This window comes from Carassius carassius, chromosome 49 (assembly GCF_963082965.1).
Source record: "Carassius carassius chromosome 49, fCarCar2.1, whole genome shotgun sequence".
NCBI classification, from domain to species: Eukaryota; Metazoa; Chordata; class Actinopteri; order Cypriniformes; family Cyprinidae; genus Carassius; species Carassius carassius.
In genome coordinates, this window is record NC_081803.1 from 19,772,002 (window position 1) to 19,788,573 (window position 16,572).

The window sequence follows — 16,572 nt, forward strand, 5'->3', positions numbered from 1 at the left end:
GCACTGCATCATATCACTACGCCTGTCCCCAACCCCCATGAACACACCAAATAAACATATATATCTGTTTTACGTCCAAACAACTAATTTATAAAATGCGTTTTTGTATAACATAAACATAACGCATATGTTAATGCTTCCCACAAAATCAGGTTTTCAAATCGAATGTCTGCAATTGTTTAAATAGTGCGTCGGGTGTAGCGGCGGAAGGATACAGTGCGTTCTGTATAAATAGCTGGACCTTTTGTTGTGAGCCGTTAGGTTGCTTCCGTGACGAGACGATAAAGACGCACGCATTTCGCACTCTTCCAGAAAGAACATTTGTTTGTAAGTATGAAGTTAAATCGTATACAGACGACGCCAGATATTTCGCTTCTTAAAAACAACGGTATTTTATTTGACTTGAAGCGCTGGTGGAATCATATAAACGTGTATTTTTGAATGGGCTAACGCGTTAGCTTTTTATGCTATCCGGCCTGGTTGTTTCAGAGGACTGTTTTTGATTTTTTTTGTAATTTTATGTGGATTAATATTAAAATATTATACTATATATAATTATACATCGATTTGTTTTATGTACGTTTTGTGCTCATCGCGAATTTGGCGGCGAATTATACCGCGAAACAGTGCAGTGAGGGCGGGCAATCTCAATTCATCTGCGTATTTTTTTTTTAACAACATCTGTTAGCAGTCTACACGTTCTTGAACATGTACCTGATCGAAATATAACTCATTAATCGTTAATTATCAATGTTTTTGTTACATTGTTTTCTAGCCATTTTCTATGGCAAAATTCGCCATTTTGTTTTCAGTCGGCCGCTTTAGTTACGCCCTGCCTCTTAGCTGTGTCAGCAGAAATGATGGCGTTTGCTCACAAACCTTTTTGTTTCGCTTTCTTTTGAGGTAGTTTCTAGAGAATTCTTAGGCTTGTCTATTATTAATGAAACCGTAATCTTCATTATTTCTCAATGCAGCACATACATTGATGTTAATTAGACTGAATATCTCTTTCTAGCGTAAAGATGCAGATTTTTGTGAAGACGCTGACTGGCAAGACCATCACCCTCGAGGTTGAGCCCAGCGACACCATTGAGAATGTGAAAGCTAAAATCCAAGATAAGGAAGGCATTCCTCCTGACCAGCAGCGTCTGATTTTCGCTGGAAAGCAGCTGGAAGATGGACGCACGCTGTCTGACTACAACATCCAGAAGGAATCCACCCTCCATCTTGTCCTGCGTCTGAGAGGTGGTATGCAGATTTTCGTCAAGACACTGACTGGCAAGACCATCACCCTCGAGGTGGAACCAAGCGACACCATTGAGAACGTGAAGGCCAAGATCCAGGACAAGGAAGGCATTCCTCCTGACCAGCAGCGTCTGATCTTCGCTGGCAAACAGCTGGAAGATGGGCGCACATTGTCCGACTACAACATCCAGAAGGAGTCCACCCTCCACCTGGTGCTCCGCCTGAGAGGTGGTATGCAAATCTTTGTGAAGACGCTGACTGGCAAGACCATCACCCTCGAGGTTGAGCCCAGTGACACAATTGAGAACGTCAAAGCTAAAATCCAAGACAAGGAAGGCATTCCTCCTGACCAGCAGCGTCTGATCTTTGCCGGCAAACAGCTGGAAGATGGACGCACACTGTCCGACTACAACATCCAGAAGGAGTCCACCCTCCACCTGGTGCTCCGCCTCAGGGGAGGCATGCAAATCTTTGTGAAGACCTTGACTGGCAAGACCATCACCCTCGAGGTTGAGCCCAGTGACACCATTGAGAACGTCAAAGCTAAAATCCAAGACAAGGAAGGCATTCCTCCTGACCAGCAGCGTCTGATCTTCGCTGGAAAGCAGCTGGAAGATGGACGCACACTGTCCGACTACAACATCCAGAAAGAATCCACCCTCCATCTTGTCCTGCGTCTTCGTGGGGGCAATTAATATGCTCATGATGTTTACTATATAGGTCTTGAAAGTTATCAGACCAATTGCAGTATCCTTTGTTTCCTCTTAATCATCCAATAAAGTTCTGGCATTCCTGATTCTCTTGTTTTGTCATCTCTGAAATTATTCGCACACTTGTCACTTTAAAATTTACAATATGGAGTTACAATTTTATGTTAAGAAAAAAAAACTCACTGGTTTGAAAGTCAAATGATCTAAACGTTGATTATTTTTCTCATACACTTTCTAGTCCGGTAGTCTACATTTGAAGTGGATCAAAACCATTAAGTTTTGGTAAAACAAAATACCCATTTTTGTCTTGGGACTTTTTTTTTTTTTTTTTTCAGTTCAAATGCTGACCCATGTTTAATAGATCTCATTTGCTAGAAGTTTCATGTCATGCTGGTAATATTGCACTGGAATAAAGAATTGTGTAGAATGGGTAAGTAACCCCTTTTAAAGGCAAAATTAAAGTTTAAAAAATTTTCAATCTTTAAAACTTGAACTTGTATTTCTGTGTTTGATTGTAGTTAGGCCTCTAGATGTCGCTAAATGTTTGTGGAAAGCCATGAGACCTCTTGATGCTCGTATTTTTGGAGTGGCTCTCATGTCTGTTCTGGCTGTCTTGTGAACATCCTTTATCTGACCCTCAAGTCATGGTGCTCTAATGGGTAATTATTAAATCACTGGTAAATGCCTCTACCTTGACAATTGAAATTTTCTATTGCAGTTGGCCCAGAAGTAATTTGCTGCTAGAGAGCAGCTCTTAATTAGTTTAACTGTTGTTTGTTCACCTGTTAGAGAAACTGAGAATTGTATTTTACACAGGGTTTTTTTTTTTTTTTGAGCAACCCTAAGTTGTGTATTACTTAAAGATACAAATCAACCTTTGTGTCTTGCCACCGCCAAACTCCAGGCGATCACATACAACGTCTCTTGGATACTTAGTTAATTTCTTTGCACAACAAAGTATTCTGAAATCAGTGTGAGAATCAGTCCTGCCAGGTCTAATGAAAATATTTACCAGGTCTTCTTAAAATGATTGCTGTATTAAAAGAAAAATAATCCAAGAGCTAAAAGATGAACAAAAAAAAAAACATTAAGCTGTTGATATTGGTCTGTTCAATGAGAAATATGTTGAAGATAATGAAGAGGAACTGTGAATGTTTCAAATGTGAGATCCATCTGATTTTGTGCTGGGTTTAATGGACCTTTTAATTAAAACTTTTATTATATATCATAGTGTGACTGGGATTAAATTGTTTCTAAATTTAAAACGGCCAGCAGTTAATAACATTTAGACACTAGTTTCTTGCTGCGTTACAGAGTCGTGTGTTTTCAGAATGAAATAATGGCTTTCATGCAGATACATTTCTATGCACCAGTAAATATCATAATTTATGGCTTATGTTTGTCATGAAGTTAAAGGCACAAAAAGTTTACAAGCAAATTAGCTTGTTTCCTTCATTAGGTTTACAGTCTGGATTTTGAATCAAAAATCGCATTAATATCCTCTTTAAAAAGCTCTTTGATATCGTTTTGCCTTCACCCTAATTGGCGTTTCGTATTAAAAGGTTTTGACTCGTACACACTGGAGGAAGAATTCATTGATGTAAGATTTGCTCAGTCACTCCAAGAGCTTCCTCATATAAGCAACTTCAAGCATGAGACTCTTATTGTTCCTATTGCTTTGGTAAAAAATTGTAATTAAACAGTCCGATACTTTATAATTTCTTTTATTTATTTATTTTATATAAAGTAATCCCTGGCAGATTATTTCTCAGAACTGTTTGTCTCTTTTTTTTTATTTCACAAAGAAAAATAGCTGTCACTGCAGGCTCTAGATAAGCCATTGTGCTACATTCATATGAGTTATCAGTGGCAAATACTTGTCCAATAAAGATACAAAAACTCTTATCATGTTCTTCCAGCAGCTCTGTTTCATCATTTGCCATGGCGCTTTAAACATAATATACCATGTTTTTAATAACTGTTTTACAGTACATAAACAGTGAAAAAACAGTAAATGTATAAATAAAATGTTTTTGCAAGCTTTTGCTTCAGAACTATTTTATTTTGGACATCAAGCTTCTTTATATATAAAATAAAATATTACTGAAATATTTGCTTCAGAACTATTTTATTTTGGACATCAAACTTCTTTATATATAAAAAAATATTACTGAAATATAATTAGGCTGCATTAACTGCATAAACCCAACACTATGCAAATGTATTAACATGGATAGGACATTCTAAATGCATAAAGAACAGAAGAATAAATTACAGATTTATAAAAATTTAATACAGTATTTGATTCGATGCACGGCATTTGACATCAGAAACATGCGAATGTGAGGCCTTTCCTTTTCTCTTTTAGTTAAAAAAGCTCTTCATTGTATTATTCTAATAGTGCACAAATGCTTAGTTGTATTTAATTTTAATTAATTTAGGCCTTTCTCAAATCTGTCTATTAGAAGTACGTTTTGGGGACAATGTATGTACATATAGTAAACTTTGCTTTTAAACTGTTCCATAAAAAATAAAGTAGATTCGATTTTCTAAATAGTTTCTTATCTTCACTGTGGAAGGCGTGTGTAACTACGTTACCCAGAAGTCTCTGGCTTAAAGGTGACGCTTTGAGCATCGTAAACATGATAATCAATCAGCAAGAGCGCTGTAAAACCTGCAGGATTATAGAGGCGGACTTTAACATCACTCACCAGCTCTAATGTACATGATCATAAAGTCAGCAGAGCATTAATAACTCTAGGCAAGAGTTTTATGGCTTTATCTTGTATAAGTGATAGTTTGCTCGCTTTGCGCTGTCCAGAGGAAATCACTTCAGTTTCTCAAAGCCCCGCGTTTGTTTGTGAAGAGAACTGTGTGGAAATAAGGATGGCGGTGTCTAAATCTACATTATCCATCGTTTTTATAGTTCTGGGGGGGTTGGCGGTTTTATTCGGGACTGTGCTGGTGTTTGTCGGACCAATTATAATAGACGATCAAATAGTCAAGGTAAGTCATACATCTGACAGGTGCGCAAAACGCTCTGATTAACCATTTTTGCATTTTAAAATAACATAGTCACAAAAACGTGCGCTCTAGTGTGTTAAACTGAGCTCGATATGACTTTTGTCTTGTGTTAAAAAAAACATAAATAGGAACGACCATTAAGTTATCTAACTTAATTACCAAACTAGCCTGTATTAATAATAGACAACAATAGATAATCATAATGGTTAGTGGTTTAATGGTTAATAATTTTCAAATGTGTGCGTAATCACACTGAGAATGACAGCTTTGTTTCATTCTTTCTCTGTCCGTTTTGTTTTATTTTAAGTTTATGTATTGTTTAACATTTTAGAATTATTGTTTTGTAAACTCTATTTCAGGGCTGTAGTATTGTATTTTACCTTTGTCACTTGCAACTCATACCGTTTTAACTATAGCCTATATTTATGTATCCCAGTTTCTACAAAAATATTAAGAACTGTTTTCACTTAATAGCTAGGTAATAATCAGAAATGTTTCTTGAGCAGCAAATCAGCATATTAGAACGATTTCTGAAGGCTCATATGACACTGAAGTCTGTAGTAATCACAGGAATAAATTTAATTTTAAAATATATTAACCTAGAAAATGGTTCTTTTTTTATTTTCTAATAATATTTCACAATATTACTGCTTTTATTGTAACTTGATTAAATGCAGTCTTGATGAGCATTTCTAAAAACACTTTATAAAACTTCTAAATTCAAGAATTGCTTTGAATAACTTTTTATTTTATTTATTTATTTTTTGTAATACCCCATGTTGTCCATCAAAAAGCCATACATCTGCATTCAGTTATTAAATATAAAGGTTTTAAACTAAGCTATTTTAAATGCAGCGTTTCACACTCGGGCCAGTAACCATCTTCACATCATATCTTCTCAGAATATAGAGATTAACCCGAACAACGGACTCTCCTATACTATGTGGAAGGACATCCCAGTCCCCTTCTTTATGTCTGTATATTTCTTTCATATTGTCAATCCTAATGAAACCCTAAATGGAGAAAAGCCCACGGTGGTACAGAGGGGGCCATATGTGTACAGGTAAGAATTGTTCCCTTTTTTTGTAAAACTGCTTTAGACAATGTATTTTTAAAAGTTCAATACGAATCACTTGATCAGACTTCTCTGGACATCTAATGTTTGTGGCTGTTCAGACCTGGAAAATATATATTGCAAAATAATTGCTTTCGCGCTGTTTCATTTTTTTTTTGCAAACTTTATTTTTTTTTGCAAAAAAATTTTTTTCTCCCAATACTTTCTTCTTCAATTCTTTATTTTGTTTGCAAAAAGCAAATTTATTTTCCTCAATACTTACATTTTTGTAAAAAAAAAAAAACTCACTGGTTTGAAAGTCAAATGATCTAAACGTTGATTATCTTTTCTTGCATATATATATATATATATATATATATGGCATTATTTAGATTGTTTGCCTTTATTGTGAAAGGCCACATTTATTAGCCCAACATTTTTATTTTATGTTGCACATTATATTAAATACATATTTATAAAATATCAGTAGTGCATTTTTAACGTCTAACTAAGAATTTTTATTTAAAATAATATTTTCTTATAAGATCCCACATTAATTGGCACATTTTTATTTTATTTTTGAACAACGTAAATATCATAATATTTTACCATATCCATATCAGTCGTGCCTTTTAATTTCAGTATTCATAGTTGTGTTTCTTCTGTTGACAAGTTGTTTTAGGCCAGATCAGTTTGTGGTTGTATCAATAGTTGTTAAATGTGCTTTCATTTCCTCCGTCATAATTGTGTGGGTTCCTTTTTAAGGTGAGACATGACAAATGTTTGTGGTAGTGACTTTAAACAAATCATGTGCTTGCATTTTGCAGTCTGAGCGGGAGGCTACGAGTCTTTTTGTGTGACTTTCTAACATGCTGACCAAGAATCTCTCAGTTCCTCCACAAAAAGATACATTTTACAGTGCTGGAAATCAGCTACCCAAGTCACATATTTCTGTTGATGTGACTCGTATCTGTTTCAGTGAAAACCGCTGGAAGGACAACATCACATTCCATGACAATCACACCGTCTCGTATAAGGAATATCGGCAGTATTTCTTTGAGGAGAGCATGTCTGTGGGAAATGAATCCGATGTGGTCACCATCCCTAACATGCTAGTGCTGGTGAGAATTCAGGACTTTATATTTCTAGCCAATTAAGAAAAGTGATTGATAGAACTAACACCTTGGTTTTTCATTCACGGTTTCAGGGCGCTTCAGTAATGATGGAGAACATGCCCTCACCTTTACGCAAGCTGGTCAGCAGCACATTCAAGAGCTTCAGCGAGGGACCTTTCTTGACCAAGCCAGTTGGAGAACTCATGTGGGGCTACGACAGCAAGTTGGTGGACTTCCTGAACAATTTGCTCCCTGGAATGCTCCCAACCAGCGGGAAGTTTGGCTTATTTGCTGAGGTGGGTGTTATGTGTCTTGTTACAGAAGCTTCGTCAGTGGTGATGATTATTAGTTTTATGGTTTTTAGCCTTATTGATTTTTCTTGTTTTGTTTTGCTCCATATATAGTTTAACAACTCCAACACTGGACAGTTCACTGTCTTCACTGGTCAAAACGACATCCGGAAAGTTCATATGGTGGATTCTTGGAATGGCCTGAAAAGTGTAAGCCAAATGTTTTTTGAGACCATCATAAAACTAACAAAAAAAAACATTAGCTCTTTTTCAAAACATTACTTAGCTGCTTATATAGGCCGCATACTATGGCCAGGCAGAAGCTTACACTGTGCATGAACTTATTTCCACACTTTGAATTCTCAAAATGTGTCCGAACGCTGGTTATATCGCATTGGAGCTATACGCTGAATATGTTTCATTGCAACAATGTTTATAGTGGGCAGAATGTTGCCAATCCCAAATGGTTTTGCAAATAAACATATTTAATAAAATACTATATGCAATGAAATGTAAATTTTACACAATAAAAAAAAGCCTGCATTTACTTGATCAAAATTCCTTTTCTAATTTTCCTTTCTATTCTTGTTTTTTTTTTTTCACTTTTCTTTTACCATATCTCTTTTTTCTTCTTTTTTTCCATTTGTCTTTCACCTTTTTTTCTATTCCTTTTCATCCCTTTACTTTAAATTAATAAAATAATATTGTTAAATATTAATACATTTTAAAAAAATCAATTTTAATAGATTTTAAGTTGTAATTTATTTATGTTATGGAAAAGCTGAATTTTCAGCATCATTACTCTAATCGTCAGTTTATTTTTATTTATTATTTATTACGTTATTTATTTTTGTGAGAATAAAAAAAGTGCCTGTTGATTCTCTCATGCGGAGTGATATCTGTGAGTGGCTGTTTATTAAAATTGTTCCATTTTAAATTACTAAAAGTTGTCTTGGATTTAATGCTGCCAGTGTAGGAGAACAGACCTTTTGGTGTTGCATGAAGGTAGTGATATCATGCTATATGTAAAGGATCTATGTTTAATCTGTGCAGGTGGATTACTGGAGTTCTGAACAGTGTAACATGATCAATGGCACAGCGGGTCAAATGTGGCCTCCGTTCATGACTAAAGAGTCGACGATGCCCTTCTACAGCCCTGATGCGTGCAGGTAAACACCTACACATATACACTCTATAACTGGGGTGCCCAAACTTGGTCCTGGATCGGTATAAGATGGTAAGTTTTTAACGGCTTGTTCTGTGGCAATTCTCCAAACTCAGGTCCATGGAGCTGGTATATCAAAGGCCAGGTGTGTCTCGTGGGATTCCCGTGTACCGCTTCGTGGCCCCAAAAACCCTTTTTGCCAACGGTTCAGATTATCCTCCCAATGAGGGCTTCTGTCCTTGTCGACAGTCCGGCCTTCTCAATGTCAGCACCTGCAGACACAGTGGGTCTCTACTATTTTTCTTTGTTCTTTCTTTTCTTCTCTAGTTTCTCTCTTTTTTTTATCTTTTGTTGTCTTTTTCTCTTCCCCCCCACCCCCTTTCTTTAACCCCATCTCTTTTATTTTGCTTTTTCTGCATTTCTCTTTTCTTACAGCCTTTTCATCTTTTAAGTTCTAGTTTCTTTTATTCATTTTCTGTTTCATTCACCTTTTTTCTTTCATTCACAGATTCCCCTGTGTTCATGTCCCATCCGCACTTTTTTGAGGCTGATCCCATCCTTTTGGACACTGTCAATGGATTGAGCCCGAATGAAGATGAACATGGGCTCTTCATCGATATCCACCCGGTAAGAAAACCAGGCACACAGAAACACATACTGTAACCTGCAGCATTGTTATTGGGAACTACTCAGTATAATTAGGTGGATATTTCTAGTATTTCTAGAGTCTTTGTAGAAATAAAATTATATTAAAATGTATTTTATATACATTATACATTTATTATATAATATAACTTTTTGTTTAAAAAACAATATTACATAATATTTACTTCAAGAAGGCAAATGAATAACAACTGATGGCATGTTTCTTTCACGTCTGGTGACTGAGCAAGTTTGAAGCTTATCTCTCAAGGTTATTGATTATTGGTTGTCTTTATCTGAAATTGGCCATGAATGCGAAATTGATCCTTATCTTTTATCTAAATTTGTTGCATAAACATCTGCTTTTATTTAGCTTTAAAAGATGCACCAGCAGGTTTTGTCCGTTGCTGTGTTCTGTGTTTGGTGTCCACGCTTCCTCTAATTGTGACTAAGCTTGCATGCTTGTGGTTATGAAAATCAGTGATTCAACTTTGTCACTGGTTTGATAATGATTTACATTTTCATTACTGCCATTAAACCATTACAAAATCTGATAAGCTAATTGGAAATGAGGGGCACTGTGACCTTTATGATGTTTGTATAACTCTCAGCAACTTGATGACCCATTATAAACAAGATTCTAAAGGTATGGTATTTTTACATGTTCAATGTCTGATTAAAGGTTTACTGATGACATATTTTAGATTTAAACCTTTGCGTTTAATTCAGTAGTGCCTGTGGATAGAGGGCTAAACATAGCTGGAAATCTGGCATTTGACATTTAGATTTTAGTTGGTTAGCTGATTTGATAGTAGTGAGCATTGATCACATTGCTGGGGTTATATGTGAAACTCCTGATGTCTGCATCTGGGCCTTTTGCCACACATGTAGTTTGATATGACGAACTCCACTTTATGACTTTTGGTTAGCTGGAGATACGGACGCAGTTTTACATCACTAAACTGAACAGAATTGCACAATCCTGACACACTTCTTGGCCAGCTATTCGTCCGATTACCAAACTCAGTGGTTATCTTATTGTACTGTTGTCATCTGTTTTCATGCTTGCGTTTGTTGTGAATTAAAAAATGTTTTTCTGAAAGTGGTTGGGGACATGCAAACAGCCTCGGCTTGGTTTGAATGTCTGGGATGAATTGACTGTATGAAACCTGATTAGCTCCAGAGTGTTTGGATGCTCAGATGCATTACTAAGTTGTGTTTTCTACAGAAGCAAATGCATGTTTAACTCTCTTATAGTTCAGAACTAGGCCTTCATTGAATCCACACCTTCAAAATAATGGATTCAATAGACAGCAGTGCAGTTTAGTTCTGTTCAATGTCTTTTACAGTGTCAATCAATTCAGCACATTTTGAAATGGTTTGAGATTTTTCATGAGTTCAAATCAGCGGATTAGAATGATTTCTTGAAGCGTCATGTGAAGCGTCATCTTAAGACTTTAGTAATGAAGCTTAAAAAAATTCAGCTTTGATCACAGGAATATACTGCATTTTACTATATATATATATATATATATTCAAATAGAAAACGGGTTTAATTTTAAAAAAAAATATATTTCACAGTATTACATTTTATTTATGTATTTATTTATTTTTATAAAATCAGCCATAAAAAAAAACTTGGAATCGAGTGATAATGTTTAAATTTATACTTTTAAATTTTATCTTCATCCAGGCTTTTGTTTCATGGATTCTAAGAGACATTTATGGATATTTTAGTTAATGTACTCATTCATTCAGCATATATTCTATTTCTTTTATCCTATCATGTGCAAGTAGTTTTTTTTTTTTAAGATACCAAAGCTGCACATTGATCTATATAGAATCAAGTTTATAAAAGGAATGAACTGAAAAAGGACGTTGGCTAAATCACTACTCAAGTAAAACTTCAAGTTTAAAGAGATTTTAATCTGACTTGTATCAAACGGACTCTGTTGGAATGTGTTTATTGAAAAACTTTGTATTCCAGGAGACTGGAGTGCCAATGAATGTTTCGGTTCGGCTGCAGCTCAATCTGCTCATCAAGAGTGTGCCTGACATCACGTAAGTACAGCACAAATACAGTAGGTCAACAGTCCCAAATATCGGTCTGTTCTGAGGTCCGCTGTTGTGAAATGTGTTTTTTTTTTTTTTTTTTGGATGACCGCTCTGTTCTGTACAGTGACTCATTTCTGTGTTCTATGTTCTGTGTGTTTGCTCGTTTCAGAGAAACAGGAGAGATAACTGAAGTGGTGATGCCAATGATCTGGTTTGAAGAGGTAAGAGTAAGTTACAAAAAGAAACAACGGCACAAAATATCTCAAAGTTTCCAAACAAATGTTAAAATGGCTGAAATTGGCATACTTCATTTGGAGTTATTTCTCAAGTTAACTTTTAGTGTTTAAAAGACCCTTAATATTCAGCCATTTTATCGATTTTACAACACTGACACTATTGGATGAGTACAAAGTTAAATTGAGCTGGATAATGACTAATGTGTTTTGTAGAGCTGATTTATAGTGGAATCAAGTTTGTTTTATGAATAACGCAACATTCACACTAGCCACGTTAACATGGACACTCTTTCAATCAGAATGAAATCATTCCGATGAACCCAAACATAGTGTTTACATGAATGCTAAATAAAGTGATCAGGCTGATGTGCGCAATAATCTGTCACAAGCTTCAAATCAGATTTCCACATGCACACACTGCACAAATATATACCGTATTTTTCGGACTATAAGTCGCACCTGAGTATAAGTCGCATCAGTCCAATAATACGTCACAACGAGGAAAAAAACATATATAAGTCGCACCGGACTATAAGTCGCATTCATTTAGAACCAAGCACCAAGAGAAAACATTACCGTCTACAGCCGAGAGAGGGCGCTCTATGCTGCTCAGTGTAGGCTACAGGAGAACTGAGCAGCATCTCTGGCAGCATAGAGCGCCCTCTCGCGGCTGTAGACTGTAATGTTTTCTGTTAGTTCATTTCTCTTGGTTCATGTCAAATTAATTTTGCTAAATAAGTCGCACCTGACTATAAGTCGCAGGACCAGCCAAACTATGAAAAAAAGTGTGACTTATAGTCCGGAAAATACGGTAGTTTTTGAATGCTAATCCTCCTCCTTTTCTTTGTTTTAAAAGCAGACTTCAATATTTTCATAGAATTATTTACATTTTGGGTGCTAATTAGGAGATGACAAGCACATGAAGGTTTGCACAATGATGCTTCTATTAGTCAAGCAGTAAAAACGGCCATTCCTTTACCAGAAACGGTACAAAACCGTATTGCTGCTCGCCCTGCTCATTCAGGACCGGCTGCATGGTTGGGTTGGGAGTTTTTTTTTTTTTTTTTGCCCAGAACAGAACCATACCACCAAATCCAAACTGTATGCTAAGTGTCAATCATTTTAACGATAGTGGTCCTGGCAGAATTACAGTAATACTGTTGTTTATTACTGTGATTCTGTATTGTATAAAGCGCTATATAGATAACTGAATTCAGTTTGAAAGAAAGATAATGTTGAAATCTCTTCATTTTCTTCATCTTTCTCAGAGCGGCTACATTGATGGTCCTGGTCTCAACACGTTCCGCACCAATCTGGTGGTGCTGCCCATGGTCCTGGAGTACATGCAGTACATCTTCATCGGTCTCGGACTTGCAGGCATTTTGGGGGCCGTGGTGTTATATGTCAGTGACAAGGTACGTGGCCTACTGCGCTTATTTTGCGCTTATTTTGCATTTGTTTTACTAATAATATCTTTTGCTTCAGAGTGTATATGTTTGTGTGAGTGCATGTGTGACGTGAAAGATAATGAGAGGAAGTGGGTTTATGTGATGCTGTGCAAATGTGGTTTGGTGTTTAATTGTGTCTGAGTAGGTAAAAGTTAAGCATAAGAACCCAGAAGCACTTTTAATATTCTTTTATCACCCCACTTTAACACTCTGTATAGGTTTAGATGGTTTATAGAGCATGGTTTGTTTTACAGAAAGCCATGAAAAAGACATCAGGTTCTCTGTCACAAGGGGTCAGCACCAACTATTTATATATGCATATTCAAAAACCGAGATTACCGTGATCATAACAATCAAAATTGTGTATATGCATGTCATTTTCAAATCTCTAGACTTTAAATGACACCGTAAACAACCAAAATATGTTTAAAAGGAAAAGTTCACCCAAAAATGAAAATTAGAAAAAGTACTCACCCGCAGGCCATTCTAGACGTAGATTTGGAGAAATGTAACATTACATCACTTGCTCAACAGTGGATACTCTGCAGTGAATGGGTGCCGTCAGAATGAGTCCAAACAGCTGAGAAAAACATCACAATAATCCACAAGTAATCCACTCCAGTTCATCAATTAACATCTTGTGAAGTGATAAGATTCATGTTTGTAAGAAACCAATCCATCATTGAGGTGTTTAATCTTTAAACAATCACTGGCCAAATGTCAAGTCCATAATCCATAATAAAGCTTCCTCCATTGAAAAGTCCATTCCCTGTAGTATTCTCACATCAAAATCTACTCACATATACATTTTGATCTGTTTTTGCTTGTAAAACGTATGATCTGTGCAGATTTCTCTCTAGATTCAAACATGGCAACTTTTTAACTATTATATTGAGCCGGAAGCTAAATATAATAAGTTTAAAAATGTCTTGATGCATTTGTTTCTTACAAACATGCTGCTTTTCGCTTCACAAGACATTAATTGATGGACTGGAGTCATGTGGATTATTGTGACGTTTTTACCGCTGTTTGGACTCTCATTCTGATGGCACCCATTCAAGGTGAATACATTTTTAGCAAATTTTCATTTTTGGGTGAAATGTTCCTTTAAATAAGCAAGGCCTGATCATACTTGAATGTCATGTTGCTGCTTTAAAAAAAATAAACAGCCAGAGAGAAATTGACCAAGACCAATGGGTTTTATTATTAAAGGAAAAATCAGATTTCAAAACGTGATTTAACCGCTGCACGCTCATGTTCATCTTGCATGCTCCTGCCTCATTCAGTCACTGACACACATCATGCATGCATCGCCATGCACACAAGCACTCTTTGCCATTCAAATTCCTTTCAGTTTTTGTCCGCTGTGATCTCAGTAGTGTCACTCCAATAATCAACTGGCTCCAAATCAGTGTCCCTGGCCTCCTGATGTTCAATGAGGTCTGGTTATTCTTTTAGGAAAGCGTAAAAGATGCAAAACACAACCCGACCAGTGAGACACAGGATGAAAAATATTGCATAAACGACAGGTGGGTTTTTGCTTCATACATGCTGCTTCTCAAACACTTCTTCTGCAGGTGGGACCTTTTTGGAGTAACACGAGCATATTGAAATGTCTTCATTTGACCTTTTATAGTCACTGTAATTTAATTTAATCTGGTTCACTGATCAATCCATCATAACTCATCAGAACATTTTGGGCAATTTCTAATTGGTTTCTCTATTGTTTCTCTAAACCTTTCTCTATTAAGTGGAAAATTTGGCCACCTGAGCAAAAATATCTCTTATAGCAGACCTTTACAGCATACACAAGTGGTTAAGTCCTGCGCTTGCACCAGTTTGGCATTTGATGTAACTTAAAGATAATAAATCTTTCTGAAAACAAGAAGTTTTCCAATAAAAAAAATTAAGCCAAATATTAGGTTACATGTGGAACCTCTTTTATTTATTTTGTTCTTTGTGGTGTGAAAAAGTTAGAAAAAATTACATTTAAAGGGAAACTGTGTTTGTGGATTTGTCTGTGTCATGGAGAACAAACTGAGTGCTGATTTGTAAATGTGAAGAGCATTTAAAAATAAATAAACAAATAATAATAAAAAAAATTTCAATAAAAGCACTTGGCTGTTCCTGAATGGTCGGCCTTGTGTGTGGGGGGGTACAAGTTCATAATCGTTTGTTGTTGTTGTTTTGCTGTTGTACTAACTTGGTCATATTTTCACCAGCAGGTAAAAAGTAGGATGGTTGGTCAGCGCTGCACAGATGTGTATCCATCCAGCTCAGTCAGTGAAAAGACCCCATTTCTTCAGAGCCCAACGAGATAAAGCCATTATCCACATCACAGCCTACTTTCATAACCTTTCAATTTACTGGACAACAAATAACACTGTCTTTTAATATTGGGGTTGAATGAATTAAAAGGTACATTACTGTACAGACTATTCTGTGTGATGAAGGGAAGTTGATGTGGATTATGAAGTATGGGTAAGGCCGTTTTATTTGTGTGCTTTTGTTTGGGTCTAAAGTGTTGTGCGGGGTCAGTACAAAATATTTAAAGGTTAGTTTTTTGACACCTTCAATTTTAATACTTGACAAAATATACCAGGCATTGAATTTCAAATGGTGCATTTATAAAAAAATTTTTTACATGACTAAAGTTCCAATAACTCCTAACCAAGGGGGGAAAACACAGTTTAAAGTTATTCAACCTTTATCCTTTAAGGGTGTGCCATGAACACTTTGTGACGGAAACGTGCCATTGACTGAAACGTCCCCTGAAAGCAGGGGGAGGGGGGTTGAAAATGCTGTGCTAACATGCATTTCTCAGCGCATGTTTCCTGTATTCTGTCTGTAAAAGCATATGTATGTAATGGATGTAAAATGTGTTGTGTTTGCATTCTCTTGATTGCTGTTCTTTATGAAGTTAAACGGCCTTATTTTAAATGTTTGTTTTTTTTACTTTATCAGCAATAGCTTTCAATTTCATGTTGTTAAACCTGGCCTGGACAAATGTCTTTATAACTCTGGCTGCAAAGTGCAAACAATACATGGTCATGAGTCCATGATGCATTTTATTACTCATTAAATAATACTTTTAAGGTCTATAAAAAGCTGTACATATGAGATAATTGTCTTATCAAATAGTATTGTGTTGTCCATTTTATGAAAACATGGAGGTGTTATCTCACACCAAAGTCATAGGATAGGATAGAAGTATATCCATGCTAAAAATGAAATGAAACCCATTCCCCTAATAAGTTTTATTAAGCTAACTTGTCTCACTGATTTAGGCCTGTACTTTATAATTCTTAATGGCAAGAATGATCATCAGAATAAATTGTCTTTATTTTGTATAATATCGAATCATCTTGTCCAGGCACCTTTGTTTTATTGATAAATCAACATGAAGGCAGCACAGCAAGTACTATTATTTATCAGTTTTGGTATTTTACAGTTAAAAGTCATTATTCCCATTACATAAACGAGAGAGAGGTTCTTTTTCCCGCCGCGAGATGGCAGCGCGTGACAAACAGTATACACTTTATGTTGAGCTGAATCTTTAGACTTGTTGCTTATCATTTGACTTTGTTG

At 35.9% G+C, this 16,572-nt stretch overlaps 2 protein-coding genes across 7 annotated transcripts; both read left to right on the top strand.

The window, feature by feature from the left end:
* Nucleotides 1-186: 186 nt before the first annotated feature.
* LOC132132895 (polyubiquitin-B) lies at nt 187-2,041 on the top strand. The gene is made up of 2 exons (XM_059545458.1): nt 187-327; nt 1,016-2,041. Exon 2 carries the CDS (start codon nt 1,023-1,025, stop codon nt 1,938-1,940), a length of 918 nt encoding a protein of 305 aa, XP_059401441.1. The 5' UTR covers nt 187-327; nt 1,016-1,022; the 3' UTR covers nt 1,941-2,041.
* Nucleotides 2,042-4,588: 2,547 nt separating this feature from the next.
* Nucleotides 4,589-15,661, top strand: LOC132132650 (scavenger receptor class B member 1-like). Of its 6 annotated transcripts, none has more exons than XM_059545104.1 (14): nt 4,589-4,961; nt 5,882-6,042; nt 7,013-7,154; nt 7,241-7,444; nt 7,553-7,648; nt 8,492-8,607; nt 8,720-8,886; nt 9,112-9,230; nt 11,233-11,306; nt 11,470-11,521; nt 12,805-12,951; nt 13,239-13,277; nt 14,443-14,513; nt 15,207-15,661. In XM_059545104.1, the coding sequence occupies exons 1-14, from the start codon at nt 4,728-4,730 to the stop codon at nt 15,211-15,213; spliced, it is 1,629 nt and encodes a 542-aa protein (XP_059401087.1). In that variant the 5' UTR covers nt 4,589-4,727; the 3' UTR covers nt 15,214-15,661. The 6 variants fall into 6 exon arrangements, with proteins under 6 accessions (XP_059401087.1, XP_059401088.1, XP_059401093.1 ...); XM_059545105.1 differs by having other exon boundaries at nt 15,210-15,661; XM_059545110.1 differs by lacking the exon at nt 13,239-13,277.
* The last annotated feature ends 911 nt before the right edge of the window (nt 15,662-16,572 follow it).

What these genes read in the sequence shown, in the direction of transcription:
- LOC132132895 (XM_059545458.1), top strand. Translation starts at nt 1,023, where the DNA reads ATGCAGATTTTTGTGAAGACGCTGACTGGCAAGACCATCACCCTCGAG.
- LOC132132650 (XM_059545104.1), top strand. Translation starts at nt 4,728, where the DNA reads ATGGCTTTATCTTGTATAAGTGATAGTTTGCTCGCTTTGCGCTGTCCA. An exon ending in TCTTCATCGATATCCACCCG is followed by an intron (nt 9,231 to 11,232) that starts GTAAGAAAACCA and finishes TTTGTATTCCAG; the next exon opens with GAGACTGGAGTGCCAATGAA. An exon ending in AAGAGTGTGCCTGACATCAC is followed by an intron (nt 11,307 to 11,469) that starts GTAAGTACAGCA and finishes TGCTCGTTTCAG; the next exon opens with AGAAACAGGAGAGATAACTG.